We start from the raw sequence: 19750 nt of genomic DNA, 5'->3' as shown, positions 1-19750 counted from the left end.
CAAGTTTCACCCTCCAAGTTTGCTTTAACTTGGCTTCTTAATGGCCGAGTGACCAGGAAGTCTTTTCTATCTACGCCTTTGGTGCCCCTTTAAGTGTACAATTTAATGTCTTTTAGCAAATTTAAGAGTTGTGCAACCCTCACCACAGTCCAGTTTTAGAACATTTTCACCACCCCATTTAGCCTTTCTAAGGCCCGGCATCTTCATCTATAAATGGAGATAACACGAGCAGAGTGAAAGGTTTGGAATGGGCTGGGGTTGCGCACCTATGACATGAGGCCATAATGTATCAAAAAAGATTTTATTCCGACCACATGCGTGCAGGTGGGCTGAGACCGAGAAAAGCATCAGCGAAGAGAGGAGGGAGAGATAGGTTTTTATTAACTTTGGCTGGCTGCTGACGTAAGGGTCTGGTCTGTCCTTGCTTTCTCCCAGGCCAGGTGTCTTCTGGTTATCTGAGCTATGCTGTGCTTAAGGCTGCAAGCTTTCTGCAAGGCATCTGCTAAGCACAGTAAGTCTTTTTCTGCCCCGTTTTATTGTCTTTAACCCTTCCACTTAGCACGCAATAGGCCACAAACAAATTTTGCCTGTTATTTTACTTGCTGTGTTTAGATTGCTATGTTCTCTCACTCGCAGCCAAGCCCTAGCCACGTGACGCCCGCGAGTGCATAGCGTCACCCGGGAGGGGAGGTGGGGCCGCGCAAGAGAAGGCGAGGTGCTCGGGTTCTGCCCACTGCCTCGCCCCACGCCCACCCCCTGCGATCGCGGAATCGGGCCTCTCCAGGCGCCCTGGCTGCGTCGGGCGGCGCGGCTCCGGGCTGGATTGGTGATGCCTGGGAGTCGGGGCGCCTGCGCAGTGGGTGGGGCCGCGTTCGCCCCGCCGCTGAGGGAGTAACGCCGAGTGGGCCGGAGCGGGGTGCTTGGCTGCTCTGCCCGTCGGCCGCACCATGGCGGAGGAGGAGCTGGAGGCCCTGCGGAAGCAGAGGCTGGCGGAGCTGCAGGCCAAGCACGGGGTGAGCGCGCCCGCCGCCCGTTCGGCCCTTTTCCCGCGGGGCGCCGCCCTCGCCCGAGGTGGAGGGCGCGGCGGCTCTAGGCGCCTCGGCCGGTGTTCGGCCCGCTGGCGGGGAACCCGCGGCTGCCCCGAGGCCGTCCCGGGCCTCTCCCTGTCGCGTGGGTTTTCGGCGGCCGGCCGGCCACGTGCTCTCCCGGGTGGGTCCGGTCGGGCCTCTCTCGGGCCGGGTTGGGCTCGCCTCCAAGGCCTGGCCGGGCCGGCGTCGGCCCGAAGAAAACGTCCCGCTCCTCGGGTCTCTGCTCCGTAGCCTCGGGGTCCAGCCTGTTTCCGCTGCTGGTTCCGGCGGGATTGTTCCCTAGAATTCTGACCCCAGCAACCGACCCGCGTTTGTTGGCGGTCCGCTGTGTGCCCGGTGCTGAGGGGAAGCGGGGAGCATCCCATCTCCTGTGCCGGAGTGACGGTCTCGGGGAGGAGCCAGGCTCTCGGCACTCATCCCATAGACAAAATCCTCCAGTAATGGCTGCAGGGAGGAGAGGGAGCAGGCTGGGTACGGGATGGAACGCGATGGTCTCCCAGGAGGTGCCGTTGGAATCCTCAGCTCCCCCCCCCCCCCCCCCCGCCGAAATTATTCTTACCCTGTAAAATGCGGTTCCATTGTACAGGGACTCCCCTTCCTAATGGTTGTTTGTATTCTAAAACATTCTATTAGATTGTGACTTTAGATTAGAAGCTTATCAAAACAGTGATTTTTTTTTTTGCCCTAACCGATTTGGCTCAGTGGATAGAGCATTGGCCTGCGGACTCAAGGGTCCCAGGTTCGATTCTGGTCAAGGTGTACCTGGGTTGCGGGCACATCCCCAGTGGGGAGTGTGCAGGAGGCAGCTGATCGATGTTTCTCTCTCATCGATGTTTCTAACTCTCTATCTCTCTCCCTTCCTCTCTGTAAAAAATCAATAAAATATATATATTTTTAAAAACATTGATTTTTAAAATTTGATATTTTTTAATTGATTTTAGAGAGGGAGAAGCATCAACTTTGTTGTTCCACTTATTTGTGCATTGCTTGATTCTTTTTTTTGTTTTATTTTTAAAAAAAATATATTTTATTGATTTTTTACAGAGAGGAAGGGAGAGGGATAGAGAGTTAGAAACATCAATGAGAGAGAAACATGGATCAGCTGCCTCCTGCACATCACCCCCTACCGGGGATGTGCCCGCAACCAAGGTACGTGTCCCTGACTGGAATCGAACCCGGGACCCTCTAGTCCGCAGGCCGATGCTCTAGCCACTGAGCCAAACCAGTTAGGACTCTTTTTTTCTTTTAAACCTCACCTGAGGACATGCTTTTATTGATTTTAGAGCGAGAGGAAGGGGCTGGGGAGAGAAAAACATCGATGTTTGGCTCCGACCTGGGATCAAACCTGCAACCTAGGTTATGTGCCCTTGACTGGGAATCAAACCTGCAACCGTTTTTTTGTTAATCCTCACCGGAGGGTATTTTTTCCACTGATTTTTAGGGAGAGGACGAGAGAGGGAAAGAGAGAGAAACATGGATGTGAGAGAAACACATCGATTGGTTGCCTCCTGCAACCGAGATAGGTGCCCTTGACCGGAATCCATCCAGGGACCCTGGGTCCCCAGCCGATGCTCTGTCCACTGGGCCAAACCGGCTAGGGCTTCATAAGTGGGAACTATCCCACTGACTTCTTGCAGGCCCAGCTTTTAATTATTTGGCAATAAGTTGATTGCTACCTCTGCAGGAGCCTATTAGTTATCAGAAACAGGACAGAATAATTTGTATTTTTCCTCTGTGCAGTTACTCAACTAAAAGGTAAAATTATATTTTCAGGATCCTGGCGATGCAGCACAACAGGAAGCAAAGCACAGGTATGGGCTGGAGGTCTGAAGGGTGGTTTCGCCATATGCTTTTTTGCTTTGGCTATTTTAATAGTGTGTTAATTTAAGTTTCTCCTGGAATAGTGATTTTTCATAAACCATCAGGGTATTTGTTATTTTTTTTTAAAATATATTTTATTGGTTTTTTAAAGAGAGGAAGGGAGAGGGATAGAGAGTTAGAAACATTGATGAGAGAGAAACATCGATCAGCTGCCTCCTGCACACCCCCTACTGGGGATGTGCCTGCAACCAAGGTACATGCCCTTGACCAGAATCGAACCTGGGACCCTTCAGTCTGCAAGCCGATGCTCTATCAACTGAGCCAAACCAGTCAGGGCAGGGTATTTGTTATTAATTTGAGAGTTTACATGTATAGAATCTCACAGCACTTACTACCTTGTTAATACAATTACTGGTTGATGTTTGTTTCTCTGCTAAAGTGTGATCGCCGTAAAGTGAGTATGATACTAGGACTACGTCACAGGGATGTTGTGAGGGTTACAGAGGTCCAGTACTTTGCATTTAGTAAATGCTAGATAAATATTAACTGTTAATTTTATCCCAGCACACGGCATGTTTATTGAATGGTTAGTTATCCCATCATGCTACCTGTTTTCTAACTGTGATGAAAGAACACATAAGATAAAATTTACCGTAATAACCATTTGTAAGTGTATGAGAATGTTATATTCTCATTAGTGTGCAGCAGATCTCTAGAACATTTTCATCTTGCAAAACTGAAACTCTATACTTATTGAACAACTCCCCATTTCCCCCTCCCTCCCTCATGCCACCTTTTAACTCATTCAGCAAATATTTATTGAGCACCTGTTCTAGGTCAGGCACTATGGTGGGTCTTTGGAAACAGGCAAGGCAGAGAAGGTTCCTGCCCATACATGGCTTATTTTAGTGGGAAGAGAGTTGGAAAGCACCTGGGATAGTGCTAAGAAGAAAATGAAACTGTGAATTCCATTGATTATAAGATGGACCTTTTTTCACATTTTAACATATCTGGAATTGGGGTGATTTTCATAATCGATCACTATTGTCCTGGATTCTTCCAGAGGATTTACTTTTTTTTTTTTTTTTTATTTTATTTTATTGATTTTTTACAGAGAGGAAGGGAGAGAGATAGAGAGTTAGAAACATCGATGAGAGGGAAACATCGACCAGCTGCCTCCTGCACATCTCCTACTGGGGATGTGCCCGACCCGAGGTACATGCCCTTGACCGGAATCGAACCTGGGACCTTTCAGTCCGCAGACCGACGCTCTATCCACTGAGCCAAACCGGTTTCGGCATAGAGGATTTACTTTTGCTTCTGCTACCACTTGGCTACATTTCTGATCTGAGACATCTTAAAATTAAATTCTATGCTTAGGGTTCCCACTCCCTCCCTCCACCTTGATAGTGTGAATTCAGACAGCAAACTTGCATGACTAAAGCTTGACATTCACATTCTCAAAGGAATTTTTTTCTTCACTTAGAGTCAAGTTTGATGCATGCATCCTTACTTGCAGTCCCTTTCTGCATGGCGGGCTTATTTTTTGTTTACCTTGTATGTGGTTGTTGCTCTTTGATGCCCGAGCTTTGAGTGTGGGGTCTCCTATTAGACTCCTCATCTAGGGTGTTTTTTTGTTCTTAGAAGTACATAACACTATGGTCCATCTTACAGTCAGTGGTATCTTAGATTCAGTGAAATATAGTAACAGTAGTTTACTGCAGGGTTGAATTGAAGTACTCAGGTGCAATAAGGAAATGCCCATGGAAGTGGGCTTCAAGTTGTGTTCCATGAACCCGAGGGCTCCTCCGATGGGGCAGGTAGTAGCACAGCCAGCCCCAGCTCCCCCTCAGTTCAATTAAAGAATTTCTGCTTCTGTCTGTGTTGAGTATTAAGTTCCTTGAAGGACTCACTTAAAAAAATTTGCTGCTACCTAAAGTTTGAAACCACTGTCCTATGAACATGAACTAGTTTCTACTTGTATAGGTAGGAGTGTAAGGATAGTTGCGGAGTTATAATTTCACTGTCCCTCCTCACCCAAACACGTAGAACTGAGAGTCTTGAAATATGGGATTTGGTTCTAGCTTGGCCACAACTACTTATAACTTCCCTAGATATCTCAGCTTTTTTTTTTAAATTGTTCTTTTTTAATGTTTTTATTGATTTCAGAGAGAGGAAGAAGGAGAGAGGTAGAAACATCAGTGATAAGAGGATCATTGATTGGCTGCCTTCTGCATGTGCCCTGACCGGAAATTGAACCTTGAAATCCTGGTTCATTGGTCAACGCTCAATCACTGAACCACACTGGCAAGGGGGTGTCAGCTTCTTCATCTCTTAAGATAATTACAAGGATTAATCATTTGGTCCTTTATTTTTATTTATTTATTTATTTTTTAAAAAATATATTTTATTGATTTTTTTACAGAGAGGAAGGAAGAGGGACAGAGAGTTAGAAACATTGATGAGAGAGAAACATCGATCAGCTGCCTCCTGCACACCCCCTACTGGGGATGTGCCCGCAACCAAAGTACATGCCCTTGCCCGGAATCGAACCCGGGACCCTTCAGTCCGCAGGCCGATGCTCTATCCACTGAGCCAAACCGGTTACGGCAATCATTTGGTCCTTTAATTGTTGGAAATCTCACTACAGATTTCTAGCACTTCTCTCACACTAAATGCATAATAAATGTTGGTCATGGTGGTTGAACTGAAACTCCACCATGAATTATGAAAATGTAAGGTTTTATCTTTCAATTTGGTATGTTTACACCCACACAATATAAAGCTGGCTTTTGAAGGCAAGAGTGGATTCTTCAGTAATAATCGCTGTTACCATCCATACAGCACCTACTATAGTGCAATCTATGCATGCAGTCTCCTTCCACCTTGGGAAATGTATTAAGTGAGTTACATTTTCGTCTGTTCAATAGGAATGCTGACAGCTTAGTTCTAATTTTGCTTGACTTTTTTTTTGTTATAGAGAAGCAGAAATGAGAAACAGTATCTTAGCCCAAGTTCTGGATCAGTCAGCCCGGGCCCGGTGTAAGCATCTTCAGTTTCTTTTAAGTTATTTTCATAAAATTGGCTTGGGTTAGTTGAATGGGAAGATATGAAATTATTGCTATCTGTAGATTAAATATTTAACCTATAAACACTTAAAATAGAGATATTTGTAAGAAATGTGCAGTTTGTAAACCTAAAGAAATGGACTTAAATTATTATATGTACCTGCTTGGTTCTCTCCTATCGAGATAATTTCCCAAGTGCTTATTAGGTAAAATATATAGACAACAAGTCTTAAGTCAGTTACAAAGTGTTGCTGATAGTTGACATATGTGATAGGATATTGAGGGGCTTATTTATTTATTTATTTATTTTTGGAGGTTTTTTTTTTTTTTTTTAAATAATATATTTTATTGATTTTTTACAGAGAGGAAGGGAGAGAGATAGTTAGAAACATCGATGAGAGAGAAACATCGATCAGCTGACTCCTGCACATCTCCTTCTGGGGATGTGCCCGCAACCCAGGTACATGCCCTTGACCGGAATCGAACCTGGGACCTTTCAGTCCGCAGGCCGACGCTCTATCCACTGAGCCAAACCGGTTTCGGCTGGAGTTCTTTTTTAAAAAAAAAAATATTTTATTGATTTTTTTACAGAGAGGAAGGGAGAGGGATAGAGTTAGAAACATAGATCAGCTGCCTCCTGCACACTCCCTACCGGGGTTGTGCCTGCAACCAAGGTACATGCCCTTGACCGGAATCGAACCTGGGACCCTTGAGTCTGCAGGCTGATGCTCTATCCACTGAGCCAAACTGGTTAGGGCTGGAGTTCTTTTTTAAACAAATATGTTTTTATTGATTTTAGAGGGAGAGGGATAGAGAGATTGAAACGTTAATCAGCTGCCTCCAGAGCGCCTCCTGGGGATGGAGTCCCGCAACGTGGGCATGTGCTCTGACTGGGAGTCGAACCTGTGACCTCTGGGTTCAGATCTTGGTTCATGGGTTGACGCTCGACCTCTGAACCACACTGGCCAGGCTTAGTTCTTTTTTTAAGTTAATTTTGCCTGGCTGGCATGACTGGTTGAGCATGGACCTATGAACCAGGAGGTCACGGTTCGATTCCCAGTCAGGGCACACACCCGGTTTTCAGGCTCCATCCTCAATGTGGGGCATGTAGGAGGCAGCCAATCAATGATTCTCATCATTGATGTTTCTATCTCTCTCTCCCGGGTCTCCCTCCCTTCCTCTCTGAAATCAATAAAAATATATTAAAACAAAAAAGAAAACTATTAAAAAAAATTAAGTTAATTTTATTTTTTCCATCGCCATTTATCCTTCTATGGTTTGAGAGATTTATTGTATTCTCCATTTTAGTTAATAATTTTTTATATTTAAAAACCAAAGAGAAAACCATGTAGAAAACAAATGAACCAATTGGAATGGACTAGTATCTTCTTGAAGCCTAGCTTAGAATAGGCAGTCTTATATAGATACTGATTATATCTGTAGTAATATGTAACATATTTTCCAGAGGGCAATCATACATATTTTTAAAAAGCATGAGGCTTAAGAAAAATTAAAAAAAAAAAAAAGGCAAAAAAAAAGCATGGGCTTAGACTCTGAGGACCCAAATTTAATCTTGGCTCTGCCACTACTTCTGTGTGGCCTTGACATGGCTGAACTTTAGTTTCCTCATTTTTAAGAGGGTAACAATACCTCCTGCCATCCCTACCTTGCTAATTTCAAGACATAAATAAGTCTGTGAAGTGCTTTGGAAATGTTGGTGCTTATTTTTGTTACAATATAAGTGCGTTTAGTCTTGACTTTTTTTGTATTTTTTTTCTTTTTAGTAAGTAACTTAGCACTTGTAAAACCCGAAAAAACTAAAGGAGTAGAGAATTACCTTATACAGATGGCAAGATATGGACAACTAAATGGGAAGGTAAGCTTAGGACTGCCTTGAGGTAGTTTTACCTGTTGTTGTCTACTTTATCCAAACATGTCTTCAAAAGGTCAATTTCGCTCTGGTCAGGTAGCTCAGTTGGTTAGAGCACCATCCTGATATGTCAAGGTTGTGGGTTCAATTCCTGGTCAGGGTACATACAAGAATCAACCATTGACTATATAATAAGTGGAACAACAAATCGATGTTTTTCTCTCTCTCTCTCTCTCTCTCTCTCTCTCTCTCTTCCTCTCTTCCTCTCTTCCTCTCTTTCTCTCTCATCTCCTCTTCCCCCCCTCTAAAAATCAGTTTTAAAAAGGCCAGTTTCATCTTCTGGTTACAGAAATCTTGTTGACTATTTTTTATTCATGTTTAAATATGATTTTATTGATTTTTAGAGAGAGGAAGGAGGAGGGAGGGAGACAGAGGGAGAGAGAGAGGTCAGTGTGAGAGAGAAATAGAATCATACCTTTTGGTGCATGGATGATACTCAACCAACTGAGCCACATTGGCCAAGGCTCTTTTTTAAAAAATATGTGTTTATTGATTTCTTTAGATAAAAAAAATGATGTGAGAGAGATACATTGATTGGTTGCATTCCATAAGCACCCTGACGGGATCAAACCCCCAACTTGGGTATGTGCCCTGACATGGAATCCAACAGGTGACCTTTTTGATGTATGGGACAACACTCATCCAACTGAGTCACCCAGCCAGGGCTTGTTGACTATTTCAAGGGACCCTTCAGTCTGCAGGCTGACGGCTCTATCCACTGAGCCAAACCGGCTATTTTTCATCAATTTTGAGAGAGAGAGACAGACAGACAGACAGACACACACACACACACACACATCATCAACCGGTTGCTTTCCATACATACCCAGACTGGGGATTGAACTGGCAACCTAGGCATGTGCTCTGACTGGGAATCCTGAGTCCTCTGTGCATAGGAGGATGCCCCGACCAACTGAGTGAGCCACATTGGCCAGGCCTCAAGGAAGGAATTTTTAAAGGTGAGAATAGTTGGATCTACCATCAATCCTAAAAGATATCCTAATTGCCTTTCCTAAGATCCTCTGCTGCTTTTCTTTCCTGACATTGTTGTGGAACCTTGTTGGTGTCTGTGTGACCCAATGACTATCAGGGTTAGCTGGCTTAAATTGCTTCTATACTGGAAACAAGGTTTCTCAATAATACAAATTAAGTCAGGTAGGTCAGTTGTTTGGAACATCGTCCCTATATGCCAAGGATGCCAGTTTGATTCCCACGGGTTCAATTCCAGGACAAGGCACATATGAGGATCAACCATGAATGCATAAATAAGTGGAACAACAAAATCGATGTTTCTCTCTCTTCTTCTCTCATATCAATTTAAAAAATAAAAACTGATACACTACTAGTATAGGTAGACATTAAACTTGTTTTGCAAATGAGGAGGTGCTAAAATTTTGGTTATTATGTGTGTTGCAAGACTGTCCTTCAGGAAGCAGATGCACCCCGTCTGCACTGGGAAGCCCTCTGTTGCCACCACAGCCTGCAGGGATCAGTCCTACTCTGAACCCCTTACTCTAAGAAAGGTGTGTGGAAGAGACAATGACTGGTTCACCTTTTTTGAATGACTTATCTGCTTCATTTAAGCTTCTCAGGGTCTCAAGAGCAGAGTGTGTGTCTCTTTCATTGACACAATAGAGGGTTGTAGGTGGCTGTTTATGTCTGCTAGTGGTGATAAAGGTGTTCTTTTTTTAAAAAAAAATATTGATTTCAGAGAGGAAGGGAGAGAAACATCAATGATGAGAATGAATCATTGATCGGCTGCCTCTTGGGGATCAAGCACGCCACCCAGGCATGTGCCCTTGACTGGAATTGAACCGGGACCCTTCAGTCTGCAGGCTGACGGCTCTATCCACTGAGCCAAACCAGCTAGGGTGATAAAGGTGTTCTTAAATACCTGTTTACTTTTGATTTTTTTAAAAAAATATATTTTATTGATTTTTTACAGAGAGGAAGGGAGAGAGAGATAGAGAGTTAGAAACATCGATGAGAGAGAAACATCGACCAGCTGCCTCCTGCACATCTCCTACTGGGGATGTGCCCGCAATCCAGGTACATGCCCTTGACTGGAATCGAACCTGGGGTCTTTCAGTCCGCAGGCCGACGCTCTATCCACTGAGCCAAACTGGTTTCGGCAGGATTTTTTTTTTTAATTAAAATATATTTTTATTGATATCAGAGAGGAAGGGAGAGGGGGAGAGAGAAACACCAATGATGAGAATGAATCATTGATCGGCTGCCCCCTGCACACCCCCTACTAGGGATCGAGCCCACAACCTGGGCATGTGCCCTTGACTGGAATTGAACCCAGAACCCTTGAGTTCACAGGCCAACGCTCTATCCACTGAGCCAAACCAGCTAGGGCAAACTTTGGATTTTTCTGAGGATGTTAATTGATGGATACTTTCCCCCCTCCTCAAATGACTAGCAGAGCAAATTCTAATACAAAAACTAATACAGGTATACCTCGGAGATATTTCAAGGTTGGTTCCAGGCTACTGCAATAAAGCTAGTCATAACCTTTTTGCTGGAGGGTCTTGCCTTCATTTTGTAAAATATGCAACATTTTCTGTGAAGTGCAATAATGGGAGGCACAATAAAACGAGGTATGCCTATAGTTATAATGGTAGTTGCAACCTCTTGTCCCACCTCTCTTCACTCTTGACCTCTACCTCCACACCCCAGAAAGACTAAAATGATTCAATCTCCTGAGGTCAATTCTTTGTTTACAAAAAGTACTGTTTTTCTTTTTGGTTATCCTAGGTAACAGAACAAGGTTTAATAGAAATCCTTGAAAAAGTAAGCCAACAAACAGAAAAGAAAACCACAGTTAAAGTAAGTTTCCCCAAATGCATATGGCAAAAGAGAAAGATTGGTATTTTAAATGTGTTGACTATACACCTACTGTATCAAAATATGTGTCAGCCCATAGACATTTCAATTTTGTAACACATGGAAGTTTGGGGAGCAGGTTATTATATAAGGGCTTGCATATATTGAGGGGTCTAATTTTTAAGGCTCTTGTTTCATCGTTCCCCCTCCCCTTATATCTAAAACTCTTTTAAGTTGTTTTAAAGATAGACAAAAATGTCTTGCTGTAGTAGGTAGAGATATTTCTTCTCAGAAAATCTGAGTTGTGCTTTATTAAACAGGTAATAACACTTGCTTAATCTCCCTCCCCCCAGTTCAACAGAAGAAAAGTAATGGACTCTGATGAAGATGACGATTATTGAATTTAAGATGCATAGACTGGAACTTAATGGAACAATTCCAGGACAGATAATACTTGGCAGTTAAGATCTGATTGAATGTTCACTTTGTTTATTGTTTATATACCTTTAGAAAAATAAACTTGTGTAAAATAAAACAATTTGGGCAAAGTCATTTTAGTACTGTAGCTGAATCAACAGAAGATCTGCATTTTGCATTTTTTCCTTTCCTACCAAAAACTTTTAAATGTGTAGCAGCATGAATATATCCTTTGTAATTGTGACATTAGTGCTAGGGAAGAAAATGGCCATAGCAGAAATAGAAGCTGCTCGAGTAGGCTTCAGTAAGAACAAAATAGCATCCAGTAATGTCATGGGAGTTAAAACCTGTGGATTAAGCTCAGTCAACTTTAATATCTAATATTTCTAAGACATAGGTTCTGAAAGCAAGTGAGCTATTTTTCTCCCTGCAAATAGTACTTACATTTAATGTAAGACTATTCCTAGCTTTGGTTTCATTTATAATCTGCTTTTCAAAGGCATCGAGGTATATTAAATTATCTAATAAATATTAACCTTATCCAAAAAACCTCCATAGCTAGAGTAATACTTCCATTGAAAAGAATTCCTAAAATAACTAGGAAATACTGGTAATAATACTTTGACAATAATAAACATGTCTGTAAGTAAGAGAAATAACTTCTAATGATTAAAATCTAATTGAAACAGTTTAAAAAGTTACCTTTTTCCCTAGCTGGTTTGGCTCAGTGGATAGTGTCGGCCTGCAGACTGAAGGGTCCCAGGTTTGATTCCAGTTAAGGGCACATGACCAGGTTACGCACTTGATCCCCAGTGGGGGTTGTACAGGAGGCAGCCAATCAATGATTCTCTCTCTCATCATTGCTGTTTCTATCTCTCTTCCTCTCCCTTCTTCTCTGAAATTAATAATAATAATATATATATACATACATATATACACATATATATGTATATATATATATACATATATATGTATATATATATATATATATATATGTAAAAGAAAAAACTTTCTTTAAAAAATATATAAAATGAAAATAGTTACCTTTTGGTAAAAATGTTCTGGGTTCTTCACTAATAAAACTGCAGGTAACTTAAAGCAAATACCATCTCTTATATCATGCTTCACTCCCACTAGGTCAGTGGTCGGCAAACTGCGGTTCGCGAGCCACATGCGGCTCTTTGGCCACTTGAATGTGGCCACGAAGTTTTAATCGCACTGTACGTGCGCGCCCGCATGTGGTATTTTGTAGGAGAGCCACAATCAAGGGGCCGCACTAGGTTATGAAAACTTTGCTCATAAATATAAGTCATAAATTTAAAGTGAGCTGTTTGGTATAACCTTTAGATATCTTAGTTCTGTGAGACCCAACCCAGGAGGAAGTTATAACATTTAATGAGATGAACAGAATTAGAAGCAGAAAAGTGATAGGAAATGTGGTTTATAGTCCAATCTGTTTTAGCTAGCATACTGCTGCTGTATGTTTAAACTACATTTGAGGTTTACTCTATTAGAGACTAGAAATTTGTAACTGTATAGTCAATGGAGAAAGTCAGTGTTGGAATAAAGTGTCTAGTATTCCCTGAATGAACAAATGAATGAGTAGAACCATTAAGAACATCAAGATTTTTTTTAAAGGAACAGAATTAAATAGTCAAAAGAAAATTTTCATCAAGGATTTTGAAAAAACAACACAAACCAATTACAGGTTCATTTTGCTTTAGTTCTCATTTACATAAAAATGCTGGAGAGAGACTTGTTACATGCTTTCCCTTGCAGAATAACCACTGTCCTAATGGCAAGCTAAGTCAATGGGTTGTTTTGTTCAAAAGGATGAAAAATGAATCAAATTAGCAAAGCAACAGTACTCATTTCCTGTGTAGGCTAAGAAGCTTAATATATTCATTTTCGTTCTGATTTTAAAAGAAAACATTTTTGTGGGCGCTAGGCACTATATCTCATATGTTGCCAGCCCTAGTCCAGGTAGATGGGTAGTGATCTCTGAAAGGTGCAGTTTATGTTTCAGTCACAGTCACATCTGTAACTGAAAAATAAAATGTACATCCATCAAAATGGGAGATTTTACCACACACAGAGCACACAGTTATAGCAGAGAGGCTTAGAAACATATCTCCATAGCAAAACATTAACTAAAAAAAGTACACCATGACACGTTCAAGAATCATAAAGTTTACTGTTTCTTTTCCATCATTTGGCACATACCCAAGGCACATTAGAAAATTAGAAGTCATAAATTACTTTGTAGAAAAATAATCAGCCCCTCCCTTTTGTACATACACAAGTATTTCTAAGAACATGCACAAAACCTTTCCCTATTGCAAAGTTATTTGAAAATGTACTCAGGATAAACCCATGTTTTGGATCTAGACCAATTAATAAAAAAATAAGAGTATAATTAGTAGAAACTCATAAAAAGGAATAAATGGCAATAATAATTTCTAACTCAAAGTTACTTTGACCTGGTTTGTGCTGTAAGTTTTGAATCTGATCAAAAGAGAATAAATCCTTGGCTGGAGTAGCTCAGTTGGTTAGAGAGTTGTCCCCATATGCAAAGGTTGCAGGTTCGATCCCTAGTCTGGGCACATACAAGACTCAACCAATGAATACATAAATAAGTGGAACAACAAATCGATGTCTCTCTCTCTCTCTCTTCCTCTCTATAAAAGAAGGAAAAAAAAAAACAACTAAGGAAAGATGTGCCAAATCTATTTTCTATTACCACCATCCTTCAAGGGTGACATTTAAGGAAGGTTTTTAACAAAGGGATTTTGGTGCACATGTGCGGTGACCAAATAGCTCTATTTTGTTGTAAGAAAAATTATACCCACCTTTTCCCACATACATAGTGTAGAATAGGTCATATATGTCCTTCTTACGAAAATGAACATCAAAATGGCATTTAGGCATCTTTGGGTTCAAGTGTTGGTTATGAAAGGAACATTTTCCAGGTCCTATTTTCTTCATTCAAATGTGACATTTCTGCCAGGCTTCCATCTATATATATAAAAGCCTAATATGCAAAGTGTCCCCTGGGGAGTTCCAAGGACCAGGAGTTTGATCACTTGCTATGATGTGCGCTGACCACCAGGGGCAGTGTGGAATGAAGGAAGGCCCTGGCTGACAGCTGGCAGGCCCCCTACCCGTGCATGAATTTTGTGCAGTGGGCCTCTAGTACCATAAAACCTAAATTGCTTCTCTTCAGCTCATCGCAGATGGAGGAATTCTTTTAGCTCGTGGTTTGTTAATTTATATAGTTGACAGAGGTTTAGCACCTTTCAGTAGGAGGTCAGAATCTGGTGGTGAAACGTCTCACTATAACCAAGGCACCCTAATACGTAAGAATAAACAGCTCTAGTTAGGTAACTCAGTTGGTTAGAGCATTGTCCCAACATGCCAAGGTTGTGAGTTCGATCTCTGGTCAGGGCACATACAAGAAGCAACCAATGAATATATAAACAGGTGGAACAACAAATTGATGTTTTTCTTCCTTCATCTCTCTCTAAAGCAATAAAAAAATTTTTTTAAAAGAAGAAACACCCCAGTCTTAAGGAACTGACACTCCTAGAATTTTTGTATATTCCTTTTCAAGGGTATTCATTAACTCTGAAGAGGAAAGAGATGGTGATTTTTTTCTTTGTTGTATTCTTTGGGCCATAGGAAAGCTTTCAGGAACTTTCTGCTTTCTCTCAAGCCAAACAGAAAGTACATTTAGTTCTATGTTGTCTGTATTCATGCTCGGCATCTTCTTGTTAAGGACTCACTTCTTGATAGCAAATTTAATTCCTTATTACTATCAAGACTGGGAAATGCTAGCCTCGTGGGGAGTGGTTGGGTTGTCAGCAGTCTCTGGGCCTTCGGTGCAGCTGTGTCCTTGACAGTGTGTCTCCGGAGCATTCGTGTGTTCCCAGGAGCAGTTTGTTTTAGTCCAGGCCTTGGGCTGGTCACCGTCTCCTTTGTCAGCAGTCTGCGATGTGCTCTGGTCTGATAGGTTCTTCTGCTTCTGTGTGACTTTTTGCCTTCCTGGCTAAAGAGAAGGTACAATTTGAACAGTTTGCATGGGCACCGTACTTTAAACAACCACCATGACAGTAACAGCTACCTTTGAGAGCTTATATGTGCTCAGTACTTTCCAGACATAATTTTTTTTAAATCCTCACCTGAAGATATTTTTTCCATTGCTATTTTTTTTAAAAAATATATTTTATTGATTTTTTACAGAGAGGAAGGGAGAGAGATAGAGAGTTAGAAACATCGATGAGAGAGAAACATCGATCAGCTGCCTCCTGCACATCTCCCACTGGGGATGTGCCCGCAACCCAGGTACATGCCCTTGACCAGAATCGAACCTGGGACCTTTCAGTCCGCAGGCCGACGCTCTATCCACTGAGCCAAACCGGTTTCAGCTCCATTGCTATTTTTAAAAATATTTTTTATTGATTTCAGAAAAGAAGGGAGACAGAGAGAGAGATAGAAACATCAATGGTGAGGGAGAATCACTGATAGGCTGCCTCCTGCATACCCCCTACTGGGGATTGAACCCACAACCCAGGCATGTGCCCTGACCGGGAATCGAATTGTGATGATATTCAACCACTGAGCCGTGCTGGCTGGCCAGGCTCCATTGCTTTTTAGTGTGAGTGGAAGAGAGGGAAGGGGGGGGGGGGGGGGAGGAGGGAGGGGGAGAGAGAGAGAGAGAGAGAGAAATGTGAGGGAGACACATTGATTGGTTGCTTCCTGCACGCTTTCCCCGCATGTGCCCTGACCAATGGGGGCTGTACTGGGGCAGTGAAAACCGGCCACCCGGGTACATGCCCTTGACCAGGAATCAAATGTGAGACCCAATGGTGTGAAGGCTGATATTCTAACCACTGAACAACACCAGGCTGGGCCAGGCATAATTTCAACTCTAACATCCCTGTGGTGATAGTCTGACATGTACATGTTCCATGTATTAAGCACAGCATAAATGCTTTACGTGTTTTCACACTTAATCTTAACAATTCTAACAAGTATGCGCTATTGTTATCCACATTCTACAACTGAGGAAACAGGATCAGCAAAGTTAAGCAATCTGCCTAAAGTCCCATAGCTAGCAAGGGAAAAGCTAGCACGTGATTGAACCCAAGCAGATTTTAAACATTGCTGGTTTCCCACCCAGCAGGTCTACTAGCAAAACCATGAAAGATTAAATATGAAATAAAAATTAGTCATGTGAACAAAATCACTAATTCTCTAAAGCAAAGACTGAGAACATTTGTATATTTGTCTCAACAAGCCTATGCTATAAATTCAAATTTTCACCAATAGCTACATATTACATTGGCAAGTAGCAGTGAGAAAAGTCATGTTTCTGAGAAGAGTCACCTAATAGCACTACAGAATGTAAAGCAGGCTTCTTTTTATAACTGAGTGACTAAATAGTGCTGTAGGAAGATGGTCACATGCAGAATTGTCTATATGAGCAACTATACCATATTCAGAGAAGTTTTTTACCCATTTATATACAAACTTAGTTTCTTCTTTATGTTAGTGATTAGCATATTAGCTTAATCACTTAAATTTGCTTAGTGAAAGTTGAGATATTTCACCAAGTAATGCACCCCATGAACTGCAATGTCTTTCCATGCATATAACTATTTTCCACTTTTTCTTCACTTTCCTTTCTTAGTTCAGAAATGCATTGTTAAATATAACAATAAATGGCGTCTATACTCTTGACCATGCCACTAAAGAGCTCATTTTGTTGTTAACTTGTATAGTGAGGGGAATAATGAAATGAGAAATGTGTTTACCATGAATTAGTTTTGAAAAAGCCAGGCTTTAAAAAATATGATTATAACCCAGTGTTTAATAACTCACCTCATGTGAAGACTCTTCAGGGAAATTAGGGACACTTTTATCTCTTGCCATAATCTCCCTTGAAGTCCTTCCCCTGAAATCCAAAACAAAGTAATTTAATGTTTGACATAGTGGTGCAAAACACTGTGGTTGGCCAAAAGTGGCAGCATTTGATGAGAGCATATTTGCTATAACCCATTCAAGCTGTACATAATGCTTCTGTTTTCAGTAAAGGTAGGGTCAAAAGCACAGGCATGAACTCAAATTTTATACTCACTTAAACTGACCGACTGAGTGGACAAAGTAAAACTGTCTTGTGAAAGGTTCATCTTGTAGATTATACATTTTTGAGTTCCCTGCAAATAAAAGGATAAACATTTGAAAACTTCCAAATAGTTTAAGAATTTTTTTTAGATTATGGCATAGATACAACCTTTCAATTTTCTTACTTTAACAACATTTTGAAAATTAAGCACTGCATGTGCTTAAAGAAACATATTTATTACTCTGTGAACCCCCATGAAACAAAGATAAATCCTTAATACACTAATACTCCCTTGCCACAGCCCTTAGATAGCCTTGGGATTATTCAGATACGTATGTGGGTTTATTCACATTATTGCATCAAACTCATGTTGCAATTAAAAACAAAACATGTAAACTATAACAACTTAAAAAAAGGGTGGCGGGGAAGAAAATACTTCAGCCCTATCTGTTTGGCGAATGCTGTTCTAATTACCATCAACCAAAAATTCATTTAAAGGTAGCATTTACCCTGATGTTCAGGAAATGCCTAGAAAAAGGACTGGCTTTGGAACACGAGACATGAAAGACACTACCAGAGGTTGCTCCTCTTCTCCAGTTGGTGAGTGGAGGCCCTTCAAGGTAATGCTAAGATTCATCATCACAACCAACCAGAACACTAGCATAGAAATATCTGATAAATTAGGATGTAACATATATTTCTTTGGTGCCTAATCTCCCCTCAGTCAGGATTATAATTACGTTGTACATTTACAATGAAATGAAAACCAGCAACTACTCATGAACTTCCAAATAAACCCAAGTTGAGAATTACAGAAAGAATAGAAGTTCTTACATTTTTTCCTGATCTTAACAGTAACGTACTCCTTGTGGTCTGTTTCGCCAACATCATCTAACGTGGCCACACAGCTTGGTACTACCTGAAGTAATTCCATTATTTTTGAATTCTATAATTTGAAAGGGAAAAGTTAACAGTAATATTTTTTATTCTTTTTCAGCAGTTAATTGCCTATTTTTGATACAAATGTCAGTATTAGGATAGCTGGACAGAAGAGCTAAGAAGCAACTGCAGATGAAACTTTGAGGCCATAAGTGAAAGAGCAGCCCTGCACTTGGAGCCTGGCTCCGCCCTCTGCTAGGCACTCAGGACTGGGCACTTCGCTGCTCTATGCAATTGGGTTGACAATAATAGGATCTATAATTTTGGAGTCATCAAGAGGCTATCCAGGGCCCAGCACATAGTAAGTCCTCAATAGAAACATTCATCAGAATGTTTGAGAAAGTGCTAAACTAAAAATTTAAAATATTTCAATACTGTTAAGAAATGTCTGAAACTTAAAAATTAATTTAATGAGCCTAAGAGTATGTTGGCTTTCTATGACTTTAACATGTTGGTAGTGTCATTTAACAGCCTACTAGTTGTCTACCCCAAGTGGGAAACTAGATGAAGATTCAACATGAAAGCAGGAACAGTAAAGAGCTATCTTCTCCCACTTCTCCATGGTAAACACGGCGGCACTGGGAGTGGTACTGGGCCACCCCAATTCTCCATGCAGAATTCAAGGACTTTTAAAGCCACCAACTGAACAAACTTCCTCCATCGTGCTGCTAAGACCACAGGTGTATTTCCAATGCAGGGAGGGGGAACCAGAATGCTGTCTAAACTTGCTACTTCTCTGCGAGGACCTGACTGCTTGTCAGGGAGCCGGACTAGGGCCCAGACCTGCGGTTGGTAAGAGGAGCACCTGTACTCAGGCCTTTGAAGATACACCCCTGAGGGACTGACTCCTGGATCCCGAGCAGCCCCCTTCTGACCAGGTGACCAAGTTCACCATATTGGCAGACTCCTGGCAGACTTCAGGCGTAGCCATTCAAAGGTCTGCTATTTCAGGTCTGGTTCACACACAGACTTATCCAAAGTGAGCTGGGAGGCAGTTGGGTGCCCTCCCACTCACCTGCTCAGCATAGTCTATAGCTGTGCACTGCCTCTTGTTCAAGAGCTGAACCGATGCTCCGTGTAGCAGCAGCAGCTCCACGACGAAGACATGCTTCTCTATCACAGCCTCATGCAGGGCTGTGTTGCCCTTATTGTTAGAGGCATTAATGGAGGCCCCATGCTAGAAAGAAGCAGCACAATCAGAAGGAATGCTGAAGACGATATTAATGCAGAATCTAGATGGGTGTTCACTATAAAATTCTTTCAACTTTTCTGTATGTCTGAAATTTCTCTTAAAATGTTGGAGTTAAAGTAATACCTAGAAAAAACATTTATGTGCACAGATATTCATTGCAGCATTTATCATTATGGCAGAAAAAAAATAGAAGTCATCTAAAGCAGGAACAGTTAAACAAACACTCTATGGTACATCCATAGTTATGCAACCATTAAAATTTGAGGTTTTAATAAACAACTTTCTACCTTAAGCGAAAATAAGTAAGATAGAAAACAAGACTGTTCTAAATTATGCACATTT

At 41.5% G+C, this 19750-nt stretch overlaps 2 protein-coding genes across 3 annotated transcripts in view; one reads left to right on the top strand and one right to left on the bottom strand.

Annotated features, from left to right (window-relative positions):
• The first annotated feature begins 847 nt into the window (after nucleotides 1-847).
• PDCD5 (programmed cell death 5) lies at nucleotides 848-19651 on the top strand. Of its 2 annotated transcripts, XM_070398252.1 has the most exons (6): nucleotides 855-1013; nucleotides 2862-2899; nucleotides 5890-5951; nucleotides 7762-7853; nucleotides 10668-10739; nucleotides 11090-11288. In XM_070398252.1, exons 1-6 carry the CDS (start codon nucleotides 948-950, stop codon nucleotides 11135-11137), a joined length of 378 nt encoding a protein of 125 aa, XP_070254353.1. In that variant the 5' UTR covers nucleotides 855-947; the 3' UTR covers nucleotides 11138-11288. The 2 variants fall into 2 exon arrangements, with proteins under 2 accessions (XP_070254354.1, XP_070254353.1); XM_070398253.1 differs by lacking the exons at nucleotides 10668-10739; nucleotides 11090-11288 and adding an exon at nucleotides 17776-19651 and having other exon boundaries at nucleotides 848-1013.
• Nucleotides 13328-19750, bottom strand: part of ANKRD27 (ankyrin repeat domain 27) — a 67952-nt gene continuing 61529 nt past the window's right edge. The window contains 7 exon segments of the mRNA XM_070398248.1: nucleotides 13328-15035; nucleotides 15038-15108; nucleotides 15110-15198; nucleotides 17034-17106; nucleotides 17290-17368; nucleotides 18112-18223; nucleotides 19232-19393. Of these exon segments, the coding sequence (XP_070254349.1) occupies nucleotides 14968-15035; nucleotides 15038-15108; nucleotides 15110-15198; nucleotides 17034-17106; nucleotides 17290-17368; nucleotides 18112-18223; nucleotides 19232-19393 (654 nt within the window). The 3' untranslated portion in view covers nucleotides 13328-14967.

This window comes from Myotis yumanensis, unplaced genomic scaffold (assembly GCF_028538775.1).
Source record: "Myotis yumanensis isolate MYYU_CA2020_CCGP unplaced genomic scaffold, mMyoYum1.0.hap1 SCAF_18, whole genome shotgun sequence".
Lineage (NCBI taxonomy): Eukaryota > Metazoa > Chordata > Mammalia > Chiroptera > Vespertilionidae > Myotis > Myotis yumanensis.
The sequence above is the reverse complement of the archived record's forward strand: the minus strand, read 5'-3'. Positions and strand labels throughout refer to the sequence as shown.